The sequence below is a fragment of the Molothrus ater genome, chromosome 1, assembly GCF_012460135.2.
Source record: "Molothrus ater isolate BHLD 08-10-18 breed brown headed cowbird chromosome 1, BPBGC_Mater_1.1, whole genome shotgun sequence".
Classification (NCBI taxonomy): Eukaryota; Metazoa; Chordata; class Aves; order Passeriformes; family Icteridae; genus Molothrus; species Molothrus ater.
The window spans coordinates 127400286-127418016 of record NC_050478.2 but is presented as its reverse complement, the minus strand read 5'-3'; the positions used below and the strand labels follow the sequence as shown (position 1 = coordinate 127418016).

The 17731-nt window shown below is 39.6% G+C and overlaps 1 protein-coding gene across 3 annotated transcripts in view; it reads left to right on the top strand.

Annotated features, from left to right (window-relative positions):
• ZFPM2 (zinc finger protein, FOG family member 2) overlaps positions 1-16071 on the top strand; it is a 308205-nt gene extending 292134 nt beyond the window's left edge. For all 3 annotated transcript variants that reach the window (XM_036406843.2, XM_036406840.2, XM_036406842.2), the window contains 3 exons: positions 3164-3370; positions 7689-7913; positions 12592-16071. In XM_036406843.2, coding sequence (XP_036262736.1) covers positions 3164-3370; positions 7689-7913; positions 12592-15083 — 2924 coding nt within the window. In that variant the 3' untranslated portion in view covers positions 15084-16071. The remainder of the gene's footprint in view (positions 1-3163; positions 3371-7688; positions 7914-12591) is intronic.
• The last annotated feature ends 1660 nt before the right edge of the window (positions 16072-17731 follow it).

Here is a 17731-nt window from a genome sequence, read left to right as displayed (position 1 = left end):
AAAAAAAATCTAGCCAGCTTAATCAGAACTTCATCTCATATAAATAATAGTCCTTCACATTTCTTTATGAAATCTTCATGCCTTTGCATATATTTCATGCAAACATCTTCCTGTCTCCTTCTAATCGCCACTGGTACTTGGCTATGGCTTCTGTACTATCCCTTTGAAAGCCTGTTGTTAACTCTGCTCTGTGCTTAATGAAAAGCTGTGGTGCTCCTGAGAGACTGCTGTCTATATGTCAGTTGTGTCTTAGCCTGTAGAAATGTTTGTGGGAAAAAAATTTTCCTGATTTTTAGCTGCCACCTGTAAGGAAGCCCTTATCCCTGCCAGAGGTGTCTAGACAGCATAGTAATTCATATGATAGTCACGATTGGAACTTCCTATTAAATTTGGAAGCCTCTGTCGGGTTCTCTGCACTTGACAGTACTTTTTCTGTCACTCTTGACTGACTTGTGCTCTTTGCTTGACTGTGCAGTAGAAGGCTCAAGAAGACTTCTCTTCCACAATCTTCCTGCTGTGCATGAAGGTCAGCATGTTTGCATTCACTGCATTAAGGGGAATAAAATCGTTTGCATCTTTCAAAACAGCAGCTCTTGCCTTACTCTGTGCAGGCAAGCATAGAAGGGGACAAGTGGGGACTGCACTGTGTCCTGTCCCAATGAGTGACTATTGCTGCAAAGGTGCTGAGCTGCATTTCCAGTAGCTGGAAGGCATCTTTTGGGAGTTCATCTGTGGATTTAACTTAACACAATATCATATTCTGATGAAAATGTGGATGTGTATGTCATGATTACTTAAATGCCTCATTTTCTATTGACTGAGATGAGTGAAAACAAAATAGCAATATCCTTCTTGGATCTGAATCCTACTGAGCTGAAGGTTTGTATTAATATGCAGAAATGGATTTAACTTCTGTAATTCTGATTTTCTTTATTAAGCCAAACTTGAAACTGTTGTACTTCCAAAGCTGTCACACATCCCACCAGGCTGTGCCTGCCGTAGGTGTGACAGTTTGCAGGAGCTGGGTGGAGCAGGCAGCCGGGGTCACTGCTCCCTTCAGCTGTCCGAGTTTAATCTGCTGCTGGACATGAGTCAACGCCCTGAGGAGCTCCAACACCAGGAGCCTGACTCAGCCTTTTAGCTGATCCAGACTGAGTGCAGCTGGAGACCCAGTAATCACTTGTTTTCCCCACCAAGGGTACACACAGCATGTCAAGATGTTTGCTGGGATAGAGAAAGTCTCAGTTGTTTATTCTGCAGTGACTCATTTTTATTAAGAGATCCAGTGAATAATAAAGTCTAGAAAGAGCTCTTATAAAGTCTAGAAAGAGCTCTTATTCTGTATTAAAACATACTAAAATGTGTTGGTTGGTTGGTTATTACACCTTCTGTATATAAATAAGATAGAAGTGCATGTTAATAATGGAAATTAACTGTGTGGTGTTTGCTGCAAAAGTACCCAATTTCAGGTTTTCAAATTGCAGTGTGTGTTCCATGTATTTTCATCTACAAGTATATTTTAGGAATTTAACCTGTTTCTTTCTAGAAGAGGTTTTCTCCCTGTTTAGCTCTGAAGGCTTCTGTATATTTACTAGTTATATTAGACAATATGTCAGATTGTGCTCTTCAAATTTTTTTTAATTCCTGCTCAGGCGTTAGGATTCTGCATATGTAGAAAATTTTGGTGCTATCTTTATTTTTCATCTTCTTATTCTCTAGAGGAGATTACTCTGATTTGCACCATTTAATGTTGTCATCTTGGAGACCAGTAAATCTTGGTGTGCTTTGGTCCCCTCACAGTAAATTGTTTGTAAACTTTGTAGCACCTTCAACTGCTGTATTACCGAAGGGTGAATACAAAGACACTTTTCTGCTTTGAAACTTCTATGCCACTTTGAGGTCTGGAAGCTTAGTGTATTTTGCCACTGAAATACACTGTCACTGATGCTTTTTTGTTTGCTCATCTTTGAAAGCTAATAGATTGGTTTAATTAATTGTCCAAGATTTCTCTAAAACAATGTCCTAATTCTTCCATTTAGCTGTGGCGTATCATACACTGTTGTTATCTCCTCTACCAGATTTTTGCAACAAGTTGTTTTAAAACTATAATCTCGTTGAAGGGAAAAAATGAAGTGCAGTTGAAAAGGCAGTTATGCCAAAAGATAAACACAGCAATATTACTTATCAAAACGAGTACAGTTTTTGCTTGCCTAATGAATGCAACATATAGCTTTCTCTATATATACAAAACCTGAGGGGAAAAAAAAAGCTTTATAACATATAAAGTATGCAACATTATTTCAGGCATAACTGTATTGGATATGTATCTAGGCCTGAGAGTGTAGATAACACAATATAAGTGCTTTGCCTGTCTAAACATGTTAAATAAATGAGCATTCACTATCTCATTCAAATACATTAGTAGATGTACTCGCATAGTTAATTTTCTTTTTAATGCACTACACGTGACATTTGCAGCACAGAGCTATAGTGTATCTTACTGTTTGATGAAAGTTCTTCCACTTCCCCTCCTTCTCCCCCCCTTTTAAACAAACCTTTATTTGAATAAGCCTTTATGAAACAGATCTTTGGCATATCTTCTTTTCAGGAAGTTCAGTCAGTGTAAGCAGAGATAAAGCAGTCATGTTACGAAGAATATTACATAAGGGAAGATTTTTTAGAGAAAGAGGGTGACAAACATAAGGGAGGGGAAGAACGCCCTTAAGAGGAAATCTGATTTCTTTCTTGCAGCTGTTTGGTTTTACTGTGCTGTGATTTGCTATTCAAAATAAAACAAGCTTAGAGTTGAGAAAAAATTTACAGGAACTTTGGCGAAAATTATAATAAGAGAAGTGCTGCATAAGTTATTTTCACTTATATCTTGATTTTCATAATGCTGGCTTTTTAGGAGACAAAATGAAAAATTAAAATAATTTTTCATGCTGCAAATAGTTAGAAAAACTATCCCAAATTTGTTTTTCTTATACATGAAAATTCCTATGTTGGTAGAAGGAAGACAGGAAAAGTAAAAACTGTATGCCTCTTTACCTTAAATAAACCATCAAAATTTTTAAAAAATCAGAACTGCGAAGATAGCACTCATTATGTAAGTTCTGGAATTTGATATTGTCAATTAAATCTTTCTGCTTTTTGTTTCCTGCAGGAGGGCAGCTTTGGTGTACCACGACCAAGGCCATCTCAGAGGGTGAAGAGCTGGTTGCCTTTGTTGTGGATTTTGACTCAAGGCTGCAAGCTGCCAGTCAGATGACTCTCACAGAAGGCATGTACCCCGCCCGCCTGCTGGACTCCATACAGCTGCTCCCGCAGCAAGCTGCCATGGCATCTATTTTGCCTACAGCTATTGTGAACAGTAAGTGAGGAACTCTATTCCCTGGCGGATTTTTAAAACAACAGCACTCTAAGGCACATGTGAAAAGCTAATGCAGCGATGGTGAATTCATGACCGCAGAAACCACACCACAGCTCAAAGCCTGCTTTTGTTCCCCCATCATCTCAGATAAAAAGAGCAGGAAGAGCAGTCTGGCAAGAGCCTCACCCAGAGTACCTGCCCTCGTGTGGAGGTTCTGTGATCTGTTCCCAGAGCCAATAGGATTAGAAACTGTCAAAAAAGTAGATGAGATAAGTCGTCTAGCTCTCAAAGTCCAGCCTCTGCTGCTCAAGTAAGCTTGTTGCTTACTACTGCAGTTTCTGGTAATAATTTGTGATACTCAGCAAAAGAAAAGAAACACATCCTTTCAGTGATTGTTTCAAAATGCAGCAGAAATCATGCCTAGGAGCAGCCCTGATTTATTGTTGCATCTCCACTCAATGTGGTTAACCAAGAATGTTTTTAGATCTTCTGGTCATCAATGGGCTCTGTCATGGATAAAATGCAGCATGCATTCAAGTGCTGTTCTTAGAGAAGATGGACATGAGTGTTCCTGGTACTGGGACAAAGTTTACACTTTTAACTCTTGCTTATGCAAAAGTTTACCTACTGTTTACCTTTATACAGCCCTAGTTCCTCATCCTCCGTTCTAAGTACTTTTCAAATATATTGGCCATTACCATGATCCTCACCAGTCATCACTTAGATTTAGATCGCACATTCTTAGCTCTCAGCAGTTTGCAAGTCTGTCCATTTAGACCCCATGCTGGAGCACTTCCTCATGCTTCCTCATGGTTTCTAAGTATTCTAATTAGTTATAATGAATACTGAACACAGTAGTTAAGGTGCACATGCACATGTGAGCACATGATCTGCCACTCAGACTCACACCTAATAATACCGAACCTTGAACAGTCACAACCTCTTCAAGCTCTTCACACAGGACTGGTTAAAATATCCCGGGTAACACTTTTCATTCCATGTTTTCCTTTCACTTTATTTTTCCTTTTTAATTCCTTATTTTCTGGTAAGCAATTAAATTAAATTGCTTATTTTCTGGTAAACAATTTTGATAGCTACATATTTAATGTTAGCCTATTTTTAAAGATAAACCTTCAAATGCCCTTATCATCCAAGTCTCCCCTTCGAAGAGTGAGTTGGAGCAGCTTCATGCCCTTTAGCTAAGCACATTCACTTCTACCCCATCAGTGGGGCAACTGTGAGCTGACATACCTGCTCAAGGAACCAGCAATTAGGATTGCACAGGACCTTTCCAAAATAAGGTGTCAGAAGCACTTAACATGCCACTAACTGAAGTTACCACTGTTAGGGGAGGCCTGTTTATAGCCAACGAGGAAAGGAAGGAAATCTGAAAAGCAGAAAGGGAGCTGCTACCTTACCTAAAGGGCACAGATTGTTTCAGCTGAGATAATATTCTTGTGTAAATCTACGAGGCCAACTCTGGGCTTTGGCAAAGTAGTCAGATTTCTACAACATCACACTTCTGGAAACATCTTTTCTGTCAGCACTGACTTTTGCAGAGCCCTGGAAAGCCACACTGAACATTGCTGGGAGGAGTCTTTAAGTGTATGGTGCATTAGCTCTGGCTGTACAAGTTTAGCAGCAACTCAGAGTAACTTCTGTGTTCTTGACTCAAGGAAAATGCTAAAATAGCAAGTCTTACTGCTCATAACTTTCCACATCAGTCCCAACTCTGCCTCTGATCATAAGGAGCTATTTTAATGTTTCATTGTTGAGTTGATAAAATTCAGTTTCTTCATTAAAGTCTTGAACTAGAAGTTGAGCAACAAGCTGAATGAATCTCTAAATTTGTAGTGAGCCATCTCTTAAACATTCCTTTTCTAGATCTCTGAAAAAAAAAATTGGTTTTGTAGCTTGAATGGGGGATTTTTTATGTTTCCTAATGTTTGTTAAAAACAAAATTAAAATATTCAGCTTGAGGCTGAATGTTTCATTACGTGAAAGTATTAATTGAAATAAATTCCAATATTTTGCTTTTAAGTAATTAAAACATTAGTTTCAAGTAGCCTTTATCTGTTTCGCATTGCTTTAGAATAGTAATAAGTAGTTCAGATCCCATCCCTGTATATTGCTCTCCCTGAAATTCCATCCTCTCATCATGCAAAACTCCTCAAATGCATTTCCTCTGCTTAGCATGTAATGGGAGTCACATATTCACCCTGCATAACTGCAGCTACAGACTGTGCAGGCCATCTAACCCATAGGAAATAAAGATGGCTGGAAGTCAAATTCATTAAGATAATCAGAAAGTTCAATTCTGTGATGGAATGCAGTCAAATGAATTCAAATAGGACAAGTTGCCCATATCAGAATTTCCTACTAGTCCTTTTGGACTTTCTTTTCTATGGAAACACCAACAGTTCAACTATTTTAAACCATTTGAGGCCAAAACCAAATGTTGAAATGCCACCTTTAAAGCAAGGTAGACATTTCAAATGATGCAAGCTGTATCACTAATGTTTTAATAGTGGTGTATGTTGGAATACTAACTGCTCCATTAAGTGCTTGTGTCTGAAATCCATGCACAATTATTCAGTGGCAAAGGGAAAAATAGAAATTGGTAGTGGTATAAATATTTCTTGCAAATTCATGAGGAGAAAAATAGACGAGCATTAGCATTGCAATCAGAGAAGCAAACTAAGCAATGTAAATTTTGGCTGCATTTGTAAATATTTAGCAAATAAAAGACTCATCCATGTCAATGGGGTTGGAGTCCTCAACTTTGTTCACCCAAAGGAATTGAAACAAAGCAGTTGTCCTATACACATCAATATTTGAAATTAAACATAAATTGTCATGAATGGTAATGAATTACATCATCAGCTACACATGCCATGTTTTCAGAGCAGCCAGCCATTCTTCAAAACTAAGTTAATTACAGTCTCTAGCAGCTCTTTGCATTTTGAAGTCAGGGGAGTTTTCATGTTGATCAAGATGTGTTTTGATGTTGACTGCAACTGCCTGGTCCTAAGGTCAGCTGTCACAGTCTGGAGTTACTCATAATTTTATCCTCTCAGTCTCAAAAACAGTTGAGAGGTGTCCGCACCAGATGCAGAGAATGGTCCTATGCCTATGATAATTCCTGAAATCTATGCATGAATGGGAATAGTGTTCATTGACTTAAGCCAAATGTATAGAAGGGACTGTTGTCATGATTTAGCAATATAGACAAGTCCCAGTGTTGAACTGTGGATCCTGTCACAGTTTAATTTACTAGTGTAGATGTGCCCCAAAAGAGCAGGGAGCTCTTTTTGTTCTTACTGATAGGGTGGAAGGTTCACCTTTCAGAAAGATTAAACAGATCTTTTGTCTTTCTGAGATGTATACACAACAGGTTCTGTGTCCTTTGACAGAGTATTAATACACAAATATCTGTCCACTTTGTGGAAAAATACCATACCCATTATTACTCTTCACATTACTAAAGTGTGTAGCCTCTAATGCATGATCAAAATCCCAACTTCTGTTGAAAACACTGTGTAAGCTCTGCATGGTCTCTCCTCAGAGGGGGGCTGACCCTTTGGGATAGGAGACAATGAAAAATTGCCTTATTTTTAGTAAATATCCTCTATGCATAATGAAAAGTGGAAAACCAACAATTTACTGAAAACAAGAGGACAAAAAATACATAAGAAATTTCAATTTCTATAATTAATAAGAATACAAACCAAGGAAATAGACATGCTGCTTAGAATAATATCACATTCAATATGATTGGATCTTAAGGAAAAGTAGTCAAGTCTTGCCTCCAGGATATCAGAACAAAAGGATTTTACAGTAATAAATGCATAAGCATACTGAAAATACACATTCTTCAGAATGATCTGTAGTTAGCGCTCAAAAATTCCAAGCCCCAGAGCTGGAAGTCTTGTGCACACAGAAACAAAATTGAAAGATGTCACCTAATGAGTAGTGATGTATTGGAAATACAGCATAGTTCCTTAATCCGTATTGCATGTTCCTAACAAACATTTAATTTAATTTAATTTAATTTTTTAAAGTAATTATGTGCCAAAAGCTTCTAGCAGTTTTCTTTATGCAACTTTAAAAAAAAAAATCCTTTTGAAAGAAACAACTGTCTCCCATGTTAGTTTCTCATCTGCAAGTGACATTTTAATAAACCCATTTCTCTGCTTTCAATGTTTTGTTAAATAAGTATTTTTTTAATGGGGAAGGGAGGGGAATTAATCTAGCTGTGTTAATTGGTTGGGACCAAGTGAACTGTGACTAACCTGCACCTGCTTATACTTGCTTGTAGAGGACATATTCCCTTGCAAATCCTGTGGCATTTGGTACCGAAGTGAGCGGAACCTGCAGGCCCATCTCATGTATTACTGCAGTGGGAGGCAAAGAGAGGGGCCACAGCTGTCAGAGGAGAGTGAGGACAGTGCTCAGCAGATATCCAGTGTCTGCCCCTTTCCACAGTGCACCAAAAGCTTTTCAAACGCAAGAGCTCTGGAAATGCACCTAAATTCTCACAGTGGTAAGTATCATGTATTTTTGTGTATCATCTTCTAGATTCAGCTTTTTGAAGAATTATTCACTAAAATATTCAGTAGGCCAAAGTCTCTCCAAATATATGCAAGCATTGTGTGTAGATAATACCAAAATGCCAACAGTTTCTGACCAGTGTTCTACACCAAGTACCTCTCCCAAGTAACCAGTGTCATTTTTCTCACCTACTAATCCTCATTTATTGTTGTCTCTCTCTTAATGTGTGTATACACACATACAGGCAGCATTTCTTTACCTTTCTGGTGAAGGTATGATCAGGAGGCCAGACACAATCAATTCCTGCAGGATTCCAGCTACATACACACAACCAGAGAACTTGTCCTTCTGAAGTAATATCTTCCTCCTTAGCCCTAAAGCAGGCTTCATAGGCAGAAGGCTCTAAGGATCATGGTCCACAACTCTCTGCTTTTGCCAGGACACTTGTTGCATAAAAAAACTTACTGTTTGATAGAAATATTCTTTTCCCTTCTTATAAGTATAAAATGGGGATAAAATGTTTTAGAATCTCAAAAACAGAGAATCATAGGTTTGTCTAAGTTGGAAAAGATCTTTGAGATCATCAAGTCCACCACCAAACCATGTCCCACATCACATGGTGTAGATGACCAATTTTGAATTAAATTAAGGCTGGAAACACAAGTTAAGGGTTTGCAGGACATTTTGCATTGGAGTTTTCAGTGGCAGAGAACACCCACAAATAAAAAAGACCGCAGGGTCATGTGTTGTGTGTTTGATGTTTGGTGTACAGAGCTGCTTCTGGAAAGAAACAAGGCTCTACAGGTGTTCCTGATCCTCCTGTTCAATGAGTGGAGTCTAAAGACATTAATGGGTGCTTCCATCACAGAAGAAAGCCTTATTTGGCTGCAGTGTAAAAACTCCTGGGGCGTGCATAGTCTACTCTGTGGATTTGGTGAAGCAAAAAATGTTCCTTTGATACTTGGGTAGCAATTGCAATTCTAAAGGCCACATACTGTCTTGGAAGAGTTTGGTACCTCCCAGAAAAGGACTAGAATAGTGCTGAGTGAAAACTTCTTTATGTAGGTAACACAGAAAACCCTTAGTCATTCATCATCAATGGCCTCCCCGTTATCGAAGAGGAGGCATTCGGAGAACTGCTGAGCTGCTTGGATGTTTATAAATCTATGAGCCCAGATGGGATCCATCCCAGGGTGATGAGGAAGCTGGCAGATGAACTTGTGAAGCCACTCTCCATCATTTACCAACAGTCCTGGCTCAGTGGTGAGGTTCCAGATGACTGGAAGCTGGCCAATGTGACACCCATTCACAAAAAGGGTGGGAAGGAGGATCCTGGTAATTACAGGCCAGTTAGCCTGACCTCAGTACCTGGTCAGGCAATGGAAAAGTTTATATTGAGTGTCATCATGCAGCACTTACAGGATGGCCAGGGGATCAGACCCAGCCAGAATGGGTTTTGGAGGGGTCAGTCATGTTTGACTAACCTGGTCTCCTTTTATGACCAAGTGACCCTCCTGGTGGATGCAGAAAAGGTTGTGGATGTTGTCTATTTGGACTTTAGCAAGGCCTTTGATACTGTCTCCCACAGCACACTTCTGGGAAGACTGGCAGCTCACAGCCTGGACAGGAGCACTCTGTGCTGGGCTAAGAACTGGCTGGATGGCTGGGCCCAGAGAGTGGTGGTGAATGGTGCTGCATCCACCTGGGACCAGTCAGCAGTGGTGTCCTCAGGGGTCTGTGCTAGTGCCAGTTCTGTTCAATATTTTTATTGATGATATGAATGAGGGCATCGAGTCCTTCATTAGTAAATTTGCAGATGACACTGAACTGGAAGCATGTGTCTATCTGTTGGAGGGTAGGAGGGCTCTGCAGAGAGACCTGGATCGGGTGGATGGATGGGCAGAGTCCAATAGGATGAAGTTTAATAAGTCCAAGTACTGAGTCCTGCATTTTGGCCACAATAACCCCATGCAGTGTTATAGGCTGGGGATGATGTAGCTGGACAGTGCCCAGGCAGAAGGGACCTGGGGGTGCTGGTTGACCACAGACTGGACATGAGCCAGCAGTGAGCCCTGGTGGCCAAGAAGGCCAATGGCATCCTGGCCTGCATCAGGAACAGTGTGACCAGCAGGAGCAGGGAGGTCATTCCTCCCCTGTACTCGGCACTGGTGAGGCCACACCTTGAGGGCTGTGTCCAGCTCTGGGCCCTCAGTCTGGGAAGGACATTGAGACACTTGAGCGCATCCAGAGGAGGCAGCGAGGCTGGAGAGGGGCTTGGAACACAAGCTCTGTGAGGAACAACTGAGGGAGCTGTGGATGTTTATCCTGGAGAAAAGGAGACTCAGAGGTGACCTTATCACTCTCTACAACTCCCTGAAAGGTGGCTGTAGTCAGGTGAGGGTTGGTCTCTTTCTCCAGGCAGAAACTGACAGAACAAGAGGACAGAGTCTTAAGCTGTGCCAAGGTAAATATAGGTTGGATATTAGAAAAAGTTTGTTATGGAAAGAGTGATAAAGTACTGGAATTGTCTGCCTGGGGAGGTGGTGAAGTCACTATCCCTGGATGTGTTTAAAAAAGGACTGGGTATGGCACTGGGTGCCATGGTTTAGTTGAGGTGTTAGGGTTGGGATGGACTCAATGATCTTGAAGGTCTCTTCCAACCTAGTGATTCTGTGTAATTTAGAGCTCAGATCTTTCTGTGCTTCAAGACACTATCAGGCTATTGCAGTTTTCTGTTTGTTGCCTAGCAAATATTTAACTGTGCAGTAAGCCAACAGTACTATAGGTTACAACAGCTTCAATAAGATCAGGTGCATGCAGCCCAGTGTGTCTTACAGCCTGGTAATTATAACCAGATACTCTGGGAGGATAACAGATGAATTTCTCCCCATGCAGAGGAAAACTGAAATATTAGCCATTGTGCAAAATATTTGCTCCAACTATTTGCATTTATTGACATAGCAACTGGCTTAGGTGTTGAGGATTTTGAGCCATGAGCTGTGAGTGACCATGTCTGCATGTAATCTAGAGATCTATGTTCCTTGAAAGACATAGATCTGAGTTTGTGGTGAATTTCCAGTAAGAATCTTTAGTTATTTCCTAGAAGAGAGACTAAACCTCAGGCCTTTCCCTTTCCTTTTAGTCACAAACCAGTCTATTCAATCATTCTTTGCACTCTTTCCTATACTGTCAGTCTCTATTTTTTTATAGAGATTATCACAAGTTATAACACCTTCTGCAGGAGGAATGAAATATTCCTTTTCCAAATGTCTTGTAATCTTTGGAAACACTGTGTTTGCTTCAACTCAACTGCTATTGCTGTTCCCACTGGAGGCTCTAGCAGACCTATATCACTGGAGTGCAGAACCCTGACTGAAATGCTAAGTCCCATAGAGACTGCTGTCACTGTACCACATGATGGGGAAGCATGTGAAGCACCATCTCATGTCAGTGGAGGAGCTAAATCTTCACGTGGCCTCCTGGGGAATGAGTGCCTGATGGGAAACAAAGTGCTGACTAAAGTGCTGTGTATCTCCTTGGTTCCCTTCTGGCCTCTGAGGCCAAGAGCAGGTCAAATTTAAGATGTCACTCACAGCTTGGGGGGTCACTGATGCTAGGGAAGAAACGAGGCCCTCCAGGTACAACAATGTGACTACCCACAGAGTGAGATACAATATTCTCACAGTTTTGTATTGTCCAACTACTACACACCTACTTCACCTGACTGAGGTGTGGTATATGTGCCTATGTGTAGGCAGAACAAATACTGATTTTAAATTCTGAATATCATCCCTATCAATATTTTTTTCAGTTTCTATTGTCTAAAATGTAAGTAGAATCTGTGTTGTTGCAGTAGAGAAATCTGGTCTTATCTCTTTTTAAAGCATTTTCAATTTCAAAATGCCATGAAACATGGAGTTTTTTGTTTAATCGGTGATTGTAAGATGTCTTTGAATGTACTGTTCTTGATAAAGTGGTAGTGATTTCATGAGGAAAAGGTGTCTGTCATATTATAGCAGTAGTTGCCAATGGCCATTATATGTGAAAGATAAAATGTCAGTGAAGTCATGTCTTACTGCTCCTCCTCCCTTCACAAGGAACACAGTCATCAGTCCTTTCTGATGAGGGTAGATCTGTAACCTCTTCCCACACTACAGCCAACCCATGCAAGCAAAGAGCTGAGCATCAGTAATACTCAAAATGCTACTTCTGCTTTGTCTGGCTTTCAGGCACACTGAGGGCTGTACCTCAAGCTACATCATAACCTTGAACCTCTTGACCTTGGTGTGCTTTCTGTGCATTCAAAATTTCCAGTGATTGTGTATGGGGAACATAATGTGTCCCTTTAGTTGCAACTGTAATTGCTGAGACCCTTCATTTAAAATAAGTCCAGTATATTTTTATCCTTTCCCTTGTTCTTTCTCTCCCTGCAGCTCTGATGAATGTATGCAAATACTAGGGCTCTCCAAAGCAGAGTAAAAGTCTGGGAATAACCTAGCAGTTTGAGAAAAAACCAATTCAAGTATTTTCAGGGTGACTAATACTATCTCATTAGAAAAAAATTAGTCATTCTCACTGCATTTGTACCTTCTGTGCAGCTGATTTCCCAGTATTCTTCATGAGGGGAAAAATGGTCACTTTATTTTGTATTTTGCTTGTCTTTTCTGTAGGAGTGAAAATGGAAGAATTTCTCCCACCCGGTGCTAGTCTGAAATGCACAGTTTGTACTTACACTGCAGATTCAGTGATTAACTTTCATCAGCACCTGTTCTCGCATCTTACTCAAGCTGCCTTTAGATGCAATCACTGCCATTTTGGCTTCCAAACTCAGAGGGAGCTACTGCAGCACCAAGAGTTACATGTCTCTGGCAACAAAATTCAGAGAGAAAGTGACATTGAACACTCTCCAAGTGGAAATGAAGAAGGTTTACAGCCAGCAACGGACCTGTTGAGCAGAAATGATGTTCCACAGAGCCAAAAGACCATGCAGACTAAAGATGCAAGTTCTGATACAGAGCTTGATAAATGTGAAAAAAAGGCTCCACTTTTCCTTCCAAACCAGAGGCCAGAAACCCAGCCTGCCGCAAATAAGCAGAGCTTTTCATATACCAAAATAAAATCTGAACCATCCAGTCCAAGACTTGCTTCATCGCCAGTTCAGCCTAATATTGGTCCTTCTTTCCCAATGGGACCTTTTCTTTCCCAGTTTGCTTTTCCCCAAGACATCACTGTGGTTCCTCAGGCTTCAGAGATATTAGCCAAAATGTCTGAACTGGTCCATCGGAGGCTGAGGCATGGAAGTAGCAATTATCCACCTGTAATTTACAGTCCTTTGATGCCTAAAGGGGCTACATGTTTTGAATGCAACATAACATTCAATAATTTGGACAACTATTTGGTACACAAAAAGCATTACTGCAGCAGCCGATGGCAGCAGATGGCAAAGTCACCAGATTTTTCCAGTGTTCCAGAAAAAATGCCTGAAGCTGTAAGTCCCAGTAATGGTCAAAGCTCTATAAACATCCTGAATCCAGCTCCTCACACATCTGATCCAGAAAATCAACTTCTGCAGACATCTTGCTTAAACTCTTCCAATGTTTTAGATTTGATTGGGCCAAACAATAAAAGTCATGAAAAAGACTTTACTGCACAGCCTAAGAAGTTGTCAACTGCAAGCAATGGTGATGAGAAGATCAATGGAAAACCTTCTGATGTGAAGAATCCCAATGCTCCCTTAGTAGAGGGGGAGAGTGACCCCAACAAGACCACGTGTGAAGCTTGCAATATTACTTTCAGCAGACATGAGACCTACATGGTCCACAAGCAGTATTACTGTGCCACTCGCCATGATCCCCCGCTGAAGAGGTCCGCTTCCAACAAAGTGCCTGCCATGCAGAGAACAATGCGTACTCGGAAGCGAAGGAAGATGTATGAGATGTGCTTACCAGAGCAAGAGCAGAGGCCACCACTAGTTCAACAGCGATTTCTAGAAGTTGCTAATCTTGGCAATCCATGTACATCTACTCAAGAGCCAACAGAGGGTCTTGGGGAATGTTACCACCCACGATGTGATATCTTTCCAGGAATAGTCTCGAAGCATCTGGAAACATCACTGTCTATTAACAAGTGTGTTCCAGTTTCAAAGTGTGATACTGCCCACTCCACCGTGTCTTGCTTGGAGATGGATGTGCCAATAGATCTCAGTAAAAAATGCTTACCCCCGTCAGAGAGGACGTCCACTTCTCCCAAAAGGCTGCTGGACTACCATGAGTGCACCGTATGCAAGATCAGTTTTAACAAGGTAGAGAACTACCTGGCTCACAAGCAGAATTTTTGTCCTGTCACTGCTCATCAGCGTGGTGACCTGGGACAACTCGACAGTAAGGTGTTTCAAAACCCAGAAAGTGAAAGAAACAGCCCAGATGTCAGTTATGAGAGAAGCATAATCAAATGTGAAAAAAATGGAAACTCAAAACAGTCCTCTCCTAATGGAAACTTATTTTCCACACACTTAGCAACACTTCAAGGACTGAAAGTCTTTAGTGAAGCCGCCCAGCTTATTGCTACAAAAGAAGAAAACAAACATTTGTTTCTTCCACAATGCCTTTACCCTGGAGCAATAAAGAAAGCTAAAGGAGCAGATCAGCTTTCTCCATATTATGGAATAAAGCCAAGTGATTACATTTCTGGTTCTCTCGTCATTCATAATACTGATTTAGATCAAAGCACAAATACAGAAAGTGAATCTTCTAAAGGCCAGGCACCTTCAAATGGATGTGCTGTGCCGAAGAAAGAATCTCTTCCACTACTGCCGAAAAACCGAGGCATGGTAATAGTTAATGGGGGACTAAAACAGGAGGAAAGGCCTGCTGCTAACCCACAGCAAGAGAACATTTCCCAGAATCCTCCACATGAAGATGGGCACAAATCTCCTTCTTGGATCTCTGAGAATCCCTTAGCTACAAATGAAAACGTCTCTCCAGCAATTCCTACAGCAGAGGAACAGTTGTCTAGTATAGCTAAAGGTGTGAATGGCTCTACCCAGGCTCCAACCAGTGGAAAGTATTGCCGACTGTGTGACATCCAGTTCAACAATCTCTCAAACTTTATAACTCACAAGAAGTTTTATTGCTCTTCACATGCAGCAGAACATGTCAAATGAAACAATCGGTCACATTTGGTACATGTGTTTAGCATATTGTTCCATGCAGTTTAAGGAAAGCTGTTTGAATTACATCTGGACAATCAGGAGATTTCACTATTGCTGAGTTGAAGACTTAAAGGTGTAATTTCATTACAGTCCATTAGTAAAGTGTATTATTGGTGCCATTTTCAAAAATATTAATTTATTTTACCAGCAGTATTCATAGCTGTAGTTATGTTATTTTTTATTTAAAAACTTTATATTAAAGTCATTTGTAATGTTATTGTATAGTTATTGTGTAGCACATATGGTTTGCACTGTATAGTAGATTTTAAAGAAAATAGTCGCAAACAATACAGAAAAGCATTTTAGAAATAGCTTCAAAAGCACTTGTGTATCCTGATTTTTTTCTTATATGCTGTTGCAGATATATGTATATGCTAAAATATAACTTGCAAAGAAGTTTCAACTATGCTGTAAAGTTCGCCTTAAAATTTCAATTTTTTTGAACAATTGGGCTCAGTTTGCACTTTATATTTTAGCACATACAGTACCTTAGTCATTAGGCTTTGCATTTGTATGTAGCAGTATGTTTCTGTCCACTTTCTTAACCTGAAACGTACGTTAAATGAAGATGGCATTTTCTTTCTTGTATAGTACTTGTATTTTCTTTCGCTGATGCATCTCTGTCTCAATTTTTAAACCTTTGCTGTTAAATGCAATACTTTATAAAGAATGAACAAAATTACTGGAAGCAGTATTGTAAGAAATGAGGTCATATCAATCAGTTTTATCTTTTGAAAGGCACAGTCTAAAACAAAACCCTAAACTCAATGCTGCAATTATGAATCTAATTCATATATAAGATATATTTAAATATAAGAGTAGCAATACTGCAACTGGTGATCACAAAGATAATGTTCTACTTCTGATAGAAATAATTTCTCAACAAATGTTGTTACTATGCATGTATATGGATGGAATAAAATTCCAGATAATTGGAGAAGTTTGGCTGTAATTTCTTTAATTTTTTAAAAATTTTGTTTTTCAAGGTTGATTTAGAGTTCACAAACTGTGAAAAAGCTCTTAGGAACAAGCTAACATTGCCCTCTCTTCAGTGGAAGCAAAGTATTCAAAGAGACAATGAGTACAAAGGATGCCTCCACTTCCAGGGAGTCCCTGCTGACAGGTTACTAGTGCAACTGGGTCTAAGACTGCCCAGTGAAGTAAAATTAAAATGTGAGGGTCTGAAACCAGGAAGGCTGTTCTTCTTACTGGTGCCAAGGAATACATACTTCCTTGACAGTATCTCCATATGTCAAATTCAGCGGAACAATCTCCTTCCTAATACAACTGGTATGATTCTTCATGTGTTCAGTGTTCTTATATGAAAAACAAGATGATTCATTTAAGAGAACAGCAATTTGCTCCACTAATTCAGTATAGAAATATTAGTCAAAAATGTCAATTTATGTTATATTAAAATCTGAACTAATGCACAATTAGTACCATTCACTTGCAAATGTTTGGTCTCCTTTACACCGTTTTCATTTAAAAGATTAAGATTATAAAAATGACCTATTTATGCATTTTCATCCTACAAATTTGAAAGCAAAACCATGATCCAAATAGTTACATAAACTGTTGTATTTTAGTTCGTGTATCAGCCAAAGAAACAACTCAGAACAAGCTACATAAAAGGATGGTATTTCAGCAGAGCAGCCAGTCATAGTCTAGCATAAGAGCATACAATGCCACTGGCTTTCAGGAACCCCATTTCTGTGTAGCTTTTAACTGAAACTGTCTTTTTTTTATTATTTGTAAGTATAGCTACATGTAACCCAGCAAAAATAATAAACACTTCAAAACTATAGTTAGCAATTCTGCTGGTTAGCCAGGCTTTAAATACAGGTCAAGAGTGCTTAAAATTGTACTAATTCTCACTTGCAACAAAGATAGCAGATGTATACATTCATTTCAGTAGGCCCAAAGTTGGTCCTATAGCAAACACTTCAGATAATAACACTTGTGAAGGAGAAAAAGCATTACGATCATAATAAAATGAGAATAAAAGGAGAATAAAATGAGTAAAATGTTCATGATTGCCAGTTAAGCATTCATTAGAAAATAGACCAGGATATCTAAGACTTCACAATGTTTTAAATAGATAGTACATTTTAGCCTTTTTGGTGGCAAACCATTATTTTGAAGATTATCCATCAGGCAGTAATGGGTTAAAGAACTAGGTGATTACATCTGGACTGAAATAACCTAATTCTGAAAGATCCAATGAATAGATGAAAACTTTTTAGGGGAACCTGGTAAGGCCATAGGTTGTGTAATTTACACTTGCAGAGCTCTAGGGGTGTGTTTAGACAGTGAGAAAGTAAAGGAAAATATCAGGGTTAAAGCAAATACCTAGTTGAGAAGTGATGCTGAAACAGGAAAGCCTTATCACAAACAGTTTCTGATGCAGAAATGCTGAGGGTTCCTGATATATTCCAGAGGTAAATTAAAGCCTGCCATGCTGCATTATATTCTTCCCACTGGCTACTCCAATTTCTTTCACACAAGAGAATAATTCTGCTAGCGTTTTCTCTTTATAAATCACCTATTTGGTCGACTGCTTCCATTTTTACAAGTTCAAAATAAGCACAACCTGTTCA